At 50.9% G+C, this 14,637-nt stretch overlaps 1 protein-coding gene across 3 annotated transcripts in view; it reads left to right on the forward strand.

The window, feature by feature from the left end:
- Positions 1-14,637, forward strand: part of CPT1A (carnitine palmitoyltransferase 1A) — a 64,651-nt gene that overhangs the window by 20,961 nt on the left and 29,053 nt on the right. For 2 of the 3 annotated variants that reach the window (XM_082342565.1, XM_082342566.1), the window contains exons 4-11: positions 4,474-4,645; positions 6,536-6,637; positions 7,452-7,589; positions 8,491-8,568; positions 9,934-10,041; positions 11,053-11,140; positions 12,216-12,411; positions 14,270-14,326. In XM_082342565.1, coding sequence (XP_082198691.1) covers positions 4,474-4,645; positions 6,536-6,637; positions 7,452-7,589; positions 8,491-8,568; positions 9,934-10,041; positions 11,053-11,140; positions 12,216-12,411; positions 14,270-14,326 — 939 coding nt within the window. The remainder of the gene's footprint in view (positions 1-4,473; positions 4,646-6,535; positions 6,638-7,451; positions 7,590-8,490; positions 8,569-9,933; positions 10,042-11,052; positions 11,141-12,215; positions 12,412-14,269; positions 14,327-14,637) is intronic. The other variant, XM_082342567.1, reaches the window with a different exon arrangement.

Below are 14,637 nucleotides of genomic sequence, written 5' to 3' on the forward strand. Positions count from 1 at the left end.
CTGAGGCTTTTGCTGTGGTTGTCATGTCGGCTTTCTCCCCGTGTCCTGGACTGGTATGAAGGTCCCCTCAGGAGTTGGGGGACCCTTGTGGACCTTTCTCTGGAGACCAGGGACAAGAAGGCCAGCCTTGGTACTGGGGTACCCGCCAGGACATGTCAGGGCCCAAGGTGGGGGCCAGCAGTGGCAGTCAACTTAGCCTGGCCAGGGGGACCCTCAAGACGAATTTCTGCCCCAGGAGCCGGTTCTGGACAAGGTCTCCTCCCTGCACTGGGGTCCATCCTGGAGTTCTGGGACCCCGGGAACTGACTGCTCTTGGGGGCTCTGGGGAGACCTCAGCCCCTCAGCTCCCTGTCTGACTGGCTTAGAACACCGGGGGGACCCCAACACTCTCTCCTGGTTACTGTAGATTTTTCTAGGAGCTTTTTTAATACCGTGATATTCGGCTAGACGGGGCCTTTGGTTGATATTTTTCTTGCAAGGTACGTGGTGCCTGGGGTCTCATGCCAGAATGTTGGCCGTGCTCTCGAGGGCATTTCTGGAGCCCCTCTTTCTTCCCTCCGGTCCTGGGGGTGGCCCTGGCTCCAGTGTAGCCTCTCCTGCCGCTTGGCCCCTGCGCTGCAGTGACCTCTCTCACTGGGGTCTCCGACATGAAAAAGTGAGGAGATGTTCAGAGGTGCAGATTCCTGCCCAGAGTCACAGAGAGGGGAAGTGGGGAGCTGGAATCCACATCCAGCTCCGCGTGGTGCCTCGGACACCTGTGCTTCCTTCAGCGTGCCCTGAGCCTCCCCTCGGAGAACCTTCTGGCCAGGCAAACGCAAAAAAACAGCACCTCTGCCTTATTGGTGTTTGAGTGGCCAAATGATGGGACACACACAGGGCTGTTGCCATTACCCCATTTGTGATGGCGGCCCTGGCTCTGGAAGGCATATTTAAAATGTTTGTTTTGGCTGCACCAAACAGCTTGGGGCGGGATCCTAGTTCCTACTTCCCCGACCAGGGATTGAACCCGCGCCCTGGGCAGTGAAAGCGCCAAGTCCTAACCGCTGGCCTGCCCAGGAAGTCCCATGGAAGACATATTTTTATCTTCCGGTTGGAAAGTACTAGTGCCTCCAGCTTGGCTGTGGCTGTCCCCTGCCAGACCTTTGATCCTATTCGTGTGTTGCCTGTTAACATCGGAGGACACTGTAGGTCTATTACTAGAGAAATAATAGTTCCCAAGTCCTCGTCCCGTGCTTGGGCTTTGCTTTTTGCGCCACGGGTTTTGGGGGGCAGGTGGGGTCTGTGAGGGATGGGGTGCATCCCAGGTATGTCTACGGGGTCCCTGGGCCGCAGCTACAGGGTCGGGGCTGGGCCTGAGCTAAACAGATGAACTTCTGGGCCTTTTACTAAATCAGTTGGTTGTTTGGATTTAAATATTGTTCTTTCAGAAAAGGACAGGAAAGTAACGTGGCAAAATGTGACATAAAGGAAAGCTCCCAGCTCAGGACTGAATTTGATTCTGATCACTCTAAAGAAATGATTAAGTGGTTTTACGTTAAAGGTCTGAATCTTCTTACGTTGCTTTGAGCGGGTGCCCCTCACTCCTGAAAGCTGCTCCGTATTCATGGTGTCCTGGGATACACGAGAGTCACCGAGAGTCCAGCTGAGTCACTCGGAGCCTCCGGCCACCTCGGCTCATGCCTTTATAAGCGTCCGCAGGGCCCAGGATACAGAGCCCTGTCATTGCAGCGGAAGCACGCCTGTGCTGGACGCCTGCCCGACTCCTTGGTCTGCCTGGGGGCCGGGAAGCCAGGCAGGGACCCTGTCGCTCTCACCTCCCTGCCCCAGCCTCTCTCCTCCCCTCCTTTATTTCCGGGGAGCCGCAGGCCTGCCCCCCCCGCAGACAGTTCACCTCCGATTTCCTGCCTACTTGGGTTTAACACAGTTTTTTAATTTACTTTCAAGTGGGGGCCGTCTCTTTACCCTGGATTATATTTAGAAGTGTTGCCTATTTAAAGCCCTTTCTAATCTGGGTCTTTATAAGATTTGTTTCTTTGTCCCTCTAAACCAATTGCAGTAAACTGGGCCATCCCTGGCCCAAATTTAGAAAGACCAGGTTAAGGGGCCAGCGTCTTCCAGGTTCAAGGGCTGTTCTGCAAAATCTTCCTGGAGAGGGTTCCCAGTGTCCTGAGGTTGCAGCTTCCCTGAGTCCAGGTGTACGTCGTGCTCTGTGTAAGCCCATCCCCTGCAGCCTCGGAAGGGACACGCCCTTTAACAGAAAGCTATTAAACCTAATGCTTGCTGTCAAAGTGCCTGTATGCATATATATAAAAAATGCTGGGGGACTTCCCTGGTGGTGCAGTGGTTAAGAACCCACCTGCCAGTGCAGGGGACACGGGTTCGAGACCTGGTCCGGGAAGATCCCACATGCCGCGGAGCAACTAAGCCCGTGCGCCACAACTACTGAAGCCCGCGTGCCTAGAACCCACGCTCCGCAACAAAGAGTAGCCCCCGCTCGCCGCAACTAGAGAAAGCCCGCATGTAGCAACAAAGACACAACACAGCCGAAAAATAATTTAAAAAAAAAAGAAAAAAATTTTTTTAAAAATACTGAACACATCATTTGTTTGTTAATGTAAAAATACTACTTGATTTTTGTGAATCAAGTGTGTGTGTCTTTTCCAAGTTCAGTGACATAGGACTTAGAAATCTAAAACATAGATTGTCTGAAAGACAGGTTCTTAAATCCAAGTTTGCTTGTAGATTAGACTATCAGAAAAGAAGGTAGAGGTTTAAAGTAGAGACTACAGTTAAACCTGAATGCAAGAATTGACAGGTTATATAGAAAGATATGTTTTGAAGCAGACTTTTTGCCAGTATTTTACTTTTTGTTTCTGTGTTACTGAAGTAAGAGAAGATGTTTAATTGGTGGTTTCCAAATATTGGCGAAACCTTTAGGTTAAGGATATAATTGACGTAAAACATTGTATTAGTTTTTAGGTGTATAACATAATGATTTGATATATGTATATATTGCAAAATGATTACCAAAGTTAACATCCATCACCAAATATAGTTACAAATTGAAAATGTTTTTTAGATTTCATGTATAACAGATTGTACAGTATGTGTCTTTCTTTTTTTAACATTTTTTTAAAAATTGAAGTACAGTTAATGTATGATATTGTGTTAGTTTCTGGTGTACAGCAAAGTGATTCAGGAATATATACATATATATATTACAGTCTTCTCTATCTGTGAGTCTGTTTCTGTTTCATTAAAAAGCTTGTTTGTGTCATATTTTAGATTCCACGTTTAAGAGATATCATATGATATTTGTCTTTCTCTGTCTGGCTTATTTCACTTGGTATAATGCCCTCAAGGTCCATCCATGTTGTCACAAATGTCAGGATTTTCTTCTTTTTTTCCTAGCTGAATAATATTCCATTGTATTGATATATACCTACCACCTCTTCTTTATCCATTCATTTGTCCGTGGACACTTAGGTTTCCATATCTTGGCTGTTGTAAATAGTGCTGTCGTGAACACGGGGTGATTTTATTTCCTTCAGATAAATGCCCAGAAGTGAAATTGTTGGATCATATTTTTAATTTTTTTTTTGAGGACCCTCCATACTGTTTACCACAGTGGCTGCATCAATTTACATTCCCACCAACAGTGCGTAAGGGTTCCCCTTTGTCCGCAACCTCGCCAGCATTTGTTATTTAAATTATTTTTATTTTGAAAATGTATTGTGGTTTCCAAAACAACTAAAACTACAGCCCACAAAGGTGAATGAGTAGCTGCGTTTCTTCTCATTTTTGAAGTCCCATCTTTACCAGATAATACATTACTTTCCTTAGCAAACGAAAACATTTTCTCTGTCAGTTTTCGATTTAAATGATCATTTTACATCATCAGTTTCTATGTGTATTCATGGTAAGTGTTCCTGCCCAGATGGAAAACAAGCTCTTTTGATCTAAATAGTTGAAGTAATAGTTGTGCCGGTTGATGTGCATTTCTTATGCATCCTGGTGAAATCCCAAGGTGTGTTTAAGGAAAAAGCGTCATGAGCAGCAGGAAGGGAAAGTGCAGGATTGCTGCCGGCTCCCAGCCCAGGAGAAAGCAGGTCAGTCTGGGGCTGAGCTCTCATCGTGGACGGGCCACCGCCACGTCCTCATTCCTAGGCCTGGAGGAAGTAATCCATGCTCCCCAGTTATGCAGATTAGCCTTGGTTTGTTTAGAGGACCAGCAAAGCAGATGCGGCTGGTTCATCTCGAATCCAGGAGAAAGATGGCTGAGTCTTTTGAGAGTTGGCTTAACACGGGTTGTCCTCTCCCTGATCAGGCCTGACTCCGATTGGGGTCTGTGGCCTCAGCTGTGTCCACAGGAGACCACCCCACCTTGTAGCACATGGCGTCTCTCGGCGCCATTGCCCGTGGCCTCCTTTCCACGCGGACCAACCTGTGGCTTGTCTGGTCTTGTCTCGTCAGTGGCTGCATGTCCAGCCAGACGAAGAAGGTGGTCAGCGGCGTCCTCTTCGGCACGGGCCTCTGGGTGGCCCTCATCATCACCATGCGCTACTCCCTGAAGGTGCTGCTGTCCTACCACGGCTGGATGTTCGCCCAGCACGGCAAGTTAAGCCGCGCCACCAAAATCTGGATGGTAATGCAAACTCACCGCCAGTGCACAACTGGTGTGGATGTTTTTAAACCGCTCTCTCGAGGTATGCCTGACACCTGCGAAGCCGTAGCTCTTGCACAGCTTGATGTGTTCAGGGATAAGTGTGCACCTGTGACACCTTCATCACTGCCAAGGCCACAGATCTACCCACTCTCCAAAAGTTTCCTCGGGCCCCACTTATGCCTCTTGCCTTTGGCCGTAAGAGCATTTAACATCAGATCTGTCCTCTTAGCAAATTTGGAAGACTCCAGCACAGGAGTGTTGGTTCCAGGCCCGATGCCGTAGGGTAGGCCTCCAGAACGTACTTATTTCTTGTAACTGAAACCTTGTCCCTTTTAACCGTCCCACAGCCCCGTGTCCCCCAGCCCCCGGGAGCCCCCATCCCTCCTTGCTGCTTCCATGGTTCCACGGACCTGTGAGACCACGCAGGATGTGTCCTTCTGTGCCCGGCTCATCTGTCAGCTCCACATCTGGTGTGGGAGGCTTTTACTTCTGAAAGGAAGGTCCTCGCTGGGCCTTTTCCCCTGGGTGACTTTTTTTTTTTAATTAATTTTTGTTGGGGTGTAGTTGATTTACAATGTTGTGTTAGTTTCAGGTGTACAGCACAGTGAGTCAGTTGTACATAGACATATATCCATTATACATATACGTATATCCATTCTTTTGTAGACTCTTTCCCATATAGGTCATTACAGAGTGTTGACTAGAGTTCCCTGTGCTCTACAGTCCCCTTGGTGACTTGAGCATTGCCCTGTAGGTGCCAGAGAGCTCTGATTCAACGTGCCTCATTGTTTGGGCCAGAGGCTCTTTTTCTTTAACGATCTTAGTGTGCTCTGAACATCTGGTATTAATGTCTGCTGGGTTTCTCATCCAGGTCACCCATCAAATAAAAGTGCCATCCGTCCGCTTCTTTGTAGCTTTTCTAACCTTAGCTGGCCAGTTGACCGGGACTCCCTGACTCACCCCTAGCTTCTAGTACCTTCCATCAGCTCACCTCAGCCCTTAGTCCGCCTGTCACTTAGCGGCCATGTGCGCGGATGTTTGTCCTGTGGTGGGTTCATCGGAGTCTGGATACTATCCCCTGGGGCTCCTTGTGAAAGGAGCGGGCACCCTCGTTCCCAAGCCCCCCATACACCCTGGGCTTCACTCTTTCCCAAACCGACTTCCTGCTGTTGCTTGGATGTAAGATTTCTGATTTCCAGAGAAGTAGAATTCAACTCCCAGGAGAGATTCTGAGATGGTTTCCACACTTTACAGAGCAAGGTAAACGACCTTCCCCAGGGTGGCCTTCATGGCTGGTGTCCAGGTGAGTCCCACCTGCTCTTCGACATCAAGAATCACCCCCCTGTCCACATACACACTGTGAGCCCTAGAAGTTCCTTTGAAGTCTGGTCAGCATGAGATGACCAGTCATCACAGCAAGTTTAGATCATTCCAGACCATAGCAGGCAAGTATGTGCCATCCACCAGGCTTGATACTGACCGAAGGGGCTGCACTTGGCTCCAGGTCCCTCTCCCAGCCCCGGGAGCCAATCCCGAAACCGAGGGCCTTGCAGAAGTAGGTGGGTGGAACTTACCCGCCGTGCAGAAGTACAGTCAGACCCAATGTCAGGGTGCCCGGGGAACAGCAACACCTGGGCAGGGCAGGATGTCTCAAGGCATCTGTCAGACGTAGGGTTTCATTCACCCTGGGTTTTATTTGGGGCTACCTGTTGGCTGAGGCCTGCAAGTGTAGGGGCAGAAAATGGACTACAGGAAATTAACCAGCACAGAAAATCAGTCCATGGTCGGCAAGTTGTATATACTGGAGAACTGGTTTCAGATCTTTGACAGAGCTCGTCTTTGAGAATGTACCTTTTTTTTTTTTTTAAGGGTATGGTCAAGATCTTTTCAGGCCGCAAACCCATGTTGTACAGCTTCCAGACGTCTCTGCCACGCCTGCCGGTCCCAGCTGTCCAAGATACCGTCAACAGGGTAGGTGCAGCTTCACGCGCCCCCAGAACGCCCGCTCTGAAACGCCAGCATCTTTGCAGTTAAGGTCTATGACTTGATGGGACTTCCCTGGCAGTCCAGTGGTTAGGACTCTGTGCTCCCAATGCAGGGGGCACGGGTTGGATCCCTGGTTGGGGAATTAAGATCCCGCATGCCCCACGGCATAGCCCAGAAAAAAAAAAATCTCATGGCAAACCCAGGGCTTAGTAGCAGTTTTGTGTCCCGTAAGTTTGCTTATGCACGTGGTAGACGCTGTTGAGTGCTGTGAACTGCTACCTGCCTGCTCTTACCTGCAAAGGCCAGAGCGGATCAAAGTGGGGACCCCGAAAATTCTGAACTGGAGGCCTGGCCTTGACTTGGTGGGGTGACCTTCCCCGTCCCTATCATTCTGGCTCCTCTTTCCTGTCCTGATGTCCTGAACACCAGCCTTTGGTCCTACCCTTGGCTCTCAGGGCCTCCCCACCCATCTCATTGGCACCTTCATAGCTTAGGTGATAATAGAGCTCTTATTAAGGACCAGATGACGGAGAAAAAAATACACATTGAAAGTTCCTTGTTGACCAAACCTCGATCTTGTCAGTCTAGAATCCACTTTGATGATTTTTGTGGTGATTCAAGATCTGGGAGCTTGTATGCCAGTAAAGGACAAAAAAGTTTACTTGTTGAGTTATCACTGATCTAAAACATCCTTTATTATTGGAGTTAGCTACCATGTGTGAAGACCTGCCTTTTTCTAAGGCACAAGGAAGGAAACCATCTGTTTTAACGAGGCTTATGTTTTTTCCATCAACCCCAGTACCTGGAATCCGTGAAGCCTCTTATGAAGGAAGGAGACTTTACACGGATGACAGCTCTGGCACAAGATTTTGCTATCAATCTCGGGCCGAGATTGCAGTGGTATTTGAAGCTAAAATCCTGGTGGGCTACCAATTATGTGAGTACACATACACGCTATTTTTCTTGGTGGAATTTTCTGTAGGAGCGTATAATCTGTTCCCTGAGCCAGCTAACTTCCCTGCGCATGGCGGGCGGGAGGAGACATTGGCGGAGGAAACGAGGCAGGGGGGTTGAGGTTTTGAGGAATGGCTAGCTTGGAGGAGAAGGTGTGACCCAGGCACACCCGGTGGGTGGGGCTGGAAGTGGGCGGTGGCTGGAGAAAACCGTCAGAGGCCAGAGGCCACGGTGGGTGGGGCAGGTCACCTTTTGATCCTGCGCTGGTTACATGGGCGTGTTGAGTTTGTAAACATTTTCACAGTACCTTAGGTTCTTAGTGTGCACTGTTCTGTATGTGTGTGTGCTTTACAAAGTGAGGGTATCGTGATCCTTGGGTCCTGGAGGTTGTGGATGCAGTTAGGACGAGGTTGCTGGCCTTCTGGGGGACATCGGGAGGACAGCACACATGGGCCCTGTGTGGTTCTGAAAGGGAACCGAGCACGGTTGAGTCAATGACTGCCTTGGGGAGGCTTGGAAGCAGAAGATGAGAAGCAGTCTGGGGGGCAGTTTGGGGTGGTGTTGATGGTCAAGAAATGTTAGCAGTCCGACATTTATCCCTTCTTTTCCATTTGGTCTTTTTTTTTTTTTTAACCCTCTATAAAATGAAGGTGATCTATCTTCTAGCTGTGTCTTGACTTGAATAAAACCGCCTTCCAGTTCCTTCCCACTGTTCTGCGTTCCATCTAGTTAGGGCTGTCTTGACCCCCAGGAGAGGGAGAAATGATGTCAAACACGCATGACAAAGCACCAGATGCACCCTCCCCCAGCCCCCCGCACCCCGCCTCCGCCCCGGGCAGCCTGGTTAAGCCTGTCGGTTGGTCTCTCCTGTGTGCACCTGACAGGTGAGTGACTGGTGGGAGGAGTACATCTACCTCCGAGGACGAGGGCCGCTGATGGTGAACAGCAATTACTACGCGATGGTGAGTCCCGAGCGGTGTCTGATGGAGACCACGCACCGGGGTGGCCTCTTCCCGGCTCTGTGGGCTGCCTGGGGACGCTGTGGGTTTCCCCGGGCTCCTCCTGGCCCTGCCGCCTCCGTCCGAGGCTTCACGCCCCTAGCAGGGAGCCCAGGACCTGCTTTGCACACTGGAGAGCCTCGTGGATGTCCTTTTGGAGTTACCAAGTAGCTCAAGGGCACCCACCAAGCTGCTGCAGAGAAATTCGGATCGTACAAGTGCTCTCGTGGCAATTGGCTTTCCTCGTGGCAGCGAACCTCTCCCTCTTTTCCTTCCCTCTGTTTTCCTAACTGAGCCTACGTAGCGGTGAAGGATCACATCCATGCCCACCCCGAAAAGCTCAGGGTCTGTGGGTCGGCTGAGAGTTTGTCCACACGCTGAGCTTTGTTCTTCTGGGCCCTGGGACGCCAGGGGTGCTGCACTGAGTGTCGTTTTCACATCTCCTTGGTCTTTCTTGCCTTTTGAGACGTGGGTGGTCTGCAGAGCACACCCTGTTATTTTGTTAGAAGCACCTCATTGGGGTCTAATAACTGGCCTTAAATAACTGGTCAATCTGTCTTTCCCTTTCTTTCTGCTCTTTGCTTCCTTTTATTTTTTCCACCTTCTTCTATCTCTCTATTTTCTTGTTTGCTTTTTCTGTTTTTCTCCTTTAAAATTTCTACTGTTTAAAAAAATTTTTTTTTTTCCCATTGGAAACAATCTCAAACTCAGAGAAAAATAGTTGGTGCGGTCCAGAAGACTGCTTTTGAGAGTGAGCTGTCCACCTGGTGCCCTTTCGTTCCTGAAGACTTTGGTGTCTATTTCCCACATAATCAGGGGCAGCCCTGCACATAGGTTCTCTCAAAATATAGTGGAGACAAGCATCCCTTGGACTTGAAAAATGTAGACATTTAGAAATGTGTCCCCAGATTTAGAAAGTTGCAAGTACTGCTCTATATAAAAGGTTATTTTAACCTTTGGTTCCTTCTCATTCAGAAAACTTCCTAATTATCTAATTGCTCCTTTTAATTTCTGCTTTCCTTTTTATGCATTCTATGAGGATAATTGGGGTGAAGCGCTGTTATCTTTTTTTTTTTTTTTAGGCTTGAATTATATTTATTTACAATTTACTTTTAAAATATACTGTTACCTTTCCTAGCCCAAGAATTATTTGGGGGCTTGAAACGTGAACACAATAAAACTGAAAAAGTGTAGAAAATGAGAATAATTTCTTTTCCAGCAGAGCAGATGTCATTAACACATGTATAGAAATATTTTAACTGTGTGTTGAAGTTAGCTTGTCTTTTCCCGTGAACATTCTCCCTGCTGTTGTGTGTTTTCTTGTATCAGGATTTGCTGTACATCACACCGACTCACATTCAGGCAGCCAGAGCAGGCAACGGAATCCATGCCATCCTGCTTTACAGACGCAAACTGGACCGGGAGGAAATCAAACCAGTATGCAAACAAACTGCTTTTTAAAAAATTCTTTCAGAACAGCTTTATCGAGGTGTAACTGATGTACTGCACATGTCTGAAGCATCCGCTTTGTTAAGTTCTGATATACTGACGTATATCTCTGTACTCGTGAAACCATCACCATAGTCAAGTTAGTGAACCACCCTGAAGAGTTCCCTGGTATCCCTTTCCACTCCCCCCCCGCCATCGCCCTGATCTGCCTTCTGTCACTCTAGGTTAGCTTGCATTTTCTAAAACTTGTGAATGGAATTTTACATCCTTTTTTTTTTTTTTTTTTTTTTTTTGGTCTAGCCTCTTTCACTCAGCATAATTACTTTGAGATTTAATTCTCCTTTGTATCCTAAATGGATATATGTTTGATGTATTTTAGTTCTGCAATTTGTCCTACGAAGAAACCCTTGCTTGCTTGTGAAGGAAATAATACAGCTGTCGAGCTACTCACGAGAAGGCATTTTCCCCTTCTTTTTTTTAAATTTTTATTGGAGTATAGTTGATTTACAATGTTGTGTTAGTTTCAGGTGTACAGCAAATTGAATCAGTTATGCATGTACACATATCCACGCTTTTTTAGATTCTTTTCCCATGTAGGCCATTACAGAGTGTTGAGTAGAGTTCGCTGTGCTATACAGTAGGTCCTTCTTAGTTATCTATTTATATATAGTAGTGTGTATATGTCAATCCCAGTCACCCAATTTATCCCTCCCCCGCCCCCGCATTTTTTTTTTTCTTAAATACCCCTTTGGTTTAAGTGTCAGTTTACAAATGACCCATTAGGGTATGTTATTTAGGAATAAGAAGCAGGATGTTATGCCTTGGCCCGGTTCTGCAAACTCCAGGGCAGCACAGTGTCCCAGGCAGTCACCGTTCTTTATAGTGTTTGGAAAAGATTAAGTCCAGCCACGCTATGTGCACAGAAAACAAATCCAGCATCTAAATGTGTGGACTTGATTTGCTCCTTAGATTTTTGTTTGAAACATGCTTCTATTACAGATTTTTCTTTTGGGATCTACAGTTCCGCTCTGCTCCGCCCAGTGGGAGCGAATGTTTAATACTTCTCGGATCCCAGGAGAGGAAACAGGTGCGTGGCCTGCTCGGGGTTCCTTTGGGAATCGGAACTTTCCATCTTTATGCTCAGGAGATGTTGGAGGAGACCACACTGATGAGTGCTGACCTTCTAAGATTTCAGAGATTTCAGGCTCGTCAACCTTCCTCCTGTTGAATTTCCTTTGTCTTTCTCAGGCCTGGACAGTTAACTGATTTTCAGACCTCCGTTTCTCTTCGGTTGAAGGCTGTCTTTTTTTTTTTTTTTTTTTTTTTTTAATTTATTTTTGGCTGTGTTGGGTGTTCGTTTCTATGCGAGGGCTTTCTCTTGTTGCGGCAAGCGGGGGCCGCTCTTCATCGCGGTGCGCGGGCCTCTCACTGTCGCGGCCTCTCTTGTTGCGGAGCACAGGCTCCAGACGTGCAGTAATTGTGGCTCACGGGGCCAGTTGCTCCGTGGCATGTGGGATCTTCCCAGACCAGGGCTCGAACCCGTGTCCCCTGCATTAGCAGGCAGATTCTCAACCACTGCGCCACCAGGGAAGCCTGAAGGCTGTCTTATGGTGGAGTTTTTTCTAGGTTGGGTTAGGAATATTCCTATCTCTTCATCTGGATGTTTCAGGGGCGTTTTGCTCTGGCTCCCACGCAGGGTTTATGGTGGAAAGCACCCTGGCTTGTGCTCAGGGAAACCAGATTCGTGGTTCAGCAGCTCACTTCCAGCAGCCTGGGACACATGACCCCCCTCCTTTCCCACTGCCCAGTGTAGGGGGGCCACATCTGCCCCAGCCGGGACACCCTCAAGAATGTAAGGGAGAGACAATGGCACCGCCTGGGTCCATCCCAGGCCCACCAGGGCTCAGGCTTAGCGACGGTTGCGTCCTTTGCTCCAGGTGACACGTCCGGTGGGTGGTCGAGCAGAGCTTAGCGCTCAGGCCTGTCTGATCCCAGAGCTCTCGATTCGGGTGCTCTACCAAGTCCTCTGCGGACCTTTGCGAAGTGGACTCGTGAGCTGAGCGGGGTGACGCGGGGAGAGGCAGTGGTGCCGTCACGGGTGGTTTTCTCCTCTCCCCTAACCGGGTGCCTCCGGCTTCTGTCTCCCCCCTCCCCCTCCCCAGACACCCTCCAGCACCTCAGGGACAGCAAGCACATCGTCGTGTTCCACAAGGGCCGCTACTTCAAGGTCTGGCTCTACCACGACGGCCGGCTGTTGAAGCCCCGGGAGATCGAGCAGCAGATGCAGAGGATCCTGGATGACCCGTCGGAGCCCCAGGCTGGGGAGGCGAAGCTGGCAGCCCTCACGGCGGGAGACAGGTGCGCAGCCCCTCCGCGATGCCGCTGTGTCTGGGGGCCGTGGGGGGCGGGTGCTCACAGCGCTCTCCTCACCCAGGGTCCCATCTGGCGGGGAGGTGTGTCCACGACCTGCAGTGCTTGGCTTGGCTTTGTCCCCAGGGAGCGGGTTCTGCCCCCACCCTCAGGTCCCCTCGGGCATCTCCGTGTGACAGGCAGACGTGCATGTGCACGGGTCCCCAGGCACGTGACAGAAGGAAGGAAGTAGGCGTCTTCCCCGGGCTGCGGCATGTTTAATCTAGAAACAGACGTGTTTAGCCGGGGCCTCTGTGTTGGGGTTAACTTCCTGCCTCGTCTGAAGCTTGTGCAGCCTCGGCTCTGATGCCTTCGGGGCTGGATACGTCTGCTTTAGGGGGCGGAGGGGGCGCGGTCCTGTGCACCGCAGGATGCCGAGCAGTACCCCGGCCCCTCCCACTGGATGCCAGTAGCACCCCCCAGCGTGGCAAGCAGATCTGTCTTCAGGCTTTGCCCAGGGCCGCTGGGGGCAGTATGGTCCCTGGCTGAGGACCCCTGAGGTCAGCAGTGTGGCCACTGTTAGGGCAGCACTGGGAATAAGGTGGTGAGTGACCGACCTGTGGAGAAGAGGAAGGTGCCCGGGCGAGGGCACACAGAGGTCGGCAGTGAGCCGTGGGGACCGACAGGCCACAGAGGCGTCCAGGGAGCAGGTGCTGGGAGCCGTGGAGTGGGTCGGGGTGCCGGAACTCCAGCTGGGATGGGTCCCGTGTGCCCGGCTGCACTTGGGCTTGATTCTGTGATGGGCTGCTGTTAAAGGGACCATGTTAGGCTGGAGTGACCTGAGCAGACTTAGGAGATCATTCTGGTCCAGGGGCTCCTGGAAGCAAGATCCTCGCTGCTTGAGGACCAGAAACAGGCAGTGTTCGTAGGAAGGGAGGCTCAGTCCGAGAAGCTGGAGTGTTTGGCCATCTCTGGGGGGCGAAGACTCAGCTGGAACAGAGGTGGCGTGTGTCCTGGGGAATGAGCCCTGGGTCCCCAGTGCTGATTGAGTGTCATGGGGGCACCCAGTTGGGCAGAGGTGGGGCGGGGCGGGATGCAGGCTCAGCGAGCTCCCACCCTGATGCTCCCCTGTGGGGCATCGCCCGTCTCATCTACCTGAGCGCCGCGCTCGTACCAGCCATCCTGGTGGTCACCGCTGTCCCCAGGCACTGAGGAGAGCGGTTGAGCCTGAGCCTGTGATGGGACCCGTTGTGTTTTGGGGCGTTTTGGCCGCATGGGCGGCCTCAGCTGAGCACTTGGTGCGCGGGGAGAAGAGGGTGGGAGACAGAGGCCAAGTGGCCCTGACGTGGAAGGGTGGGCGGAGGCCTGAGTGAGGGGGCCCAGGAGCCATCCGGGGAAGCCACGGCTGGGGTGGCTCTCAAGCAGTGGGTGTCCCGTTAGCTCTGTGTACCCCACGTAGGGCGGGACGGAAAAGGATCCCTGAATTCGGCTCCCGGGGGTGCCCCTTATTACGGGGGTGTCACGTGGACCCTGGGGCAGGCTGGCCTGGGTAGGAATCCCAACCTGCCACGAAGGAGCTGTGACTTCATCTCTGTGCCTCCATTTCTTCATCTGAAAAATGGGACGGTGGTGTCGGGGCCCGTGAGCTCATCCCGGCACCAGGGAAGTGCTCTTGGCACTTGCTGTGGCTTCCGTGGGGTGGTTCTGTGGAGGGGGTCTGGGTGCGGGGCTGGGAAGGATGTGAGGGGGGCCCTGCCTGCCTGTGGGTCCGCTGCCCTGGACGGCGGAGCTTGGGGCCCGTCTGCATTCTTGTCCTTCACTCGGCATTTATGGACGAGGTTCCATGCCTGCGACTGCCCTGGAGCAGATACAAGGAGAAGGCGAGGCCCCTGCCCGCAAACAAAGCAGCCCAGCCGGCAGGCAGGTGGGTGACTGCAGATGCAGAAAGTCGCAAACGCGTAGTTTTCCTTAAACCCCTACAACACTGGAAACTGAAAACCGTTGTCGTTTCAAACATCCCACATAAAGAGATGTCACCAGACTGCTGCAGGTTTTTTATACGTTTCTTTTTCATTTATTTTTATTTTTGGCTGCGATGGGTCTTCGTTGCTGCGCAAGGACTTTCTCTAGTTGTGGCGAGCGGGGGCTGCTCTTCGTTGCGGTGCACGGGCTCTAGGCGCGTGGGCTTCTGTAGTTGTGGCACGCGGGCTTCAGTAGTTGCGGCTCACGGGCTCA

The sequence above is a fragment of the Balaenoptera borealis genome (assembly GCF_965194805.1).
Source record: "Balaenoptera borealis genome assembly, chromosome: 11".
Lineage (NCBI taxonomy): Eukaryota > Metazoa > Chordata > Mammalia > Artiodactyla > Balaenopteridae > Balaenoptera > Balaenoptera borealis.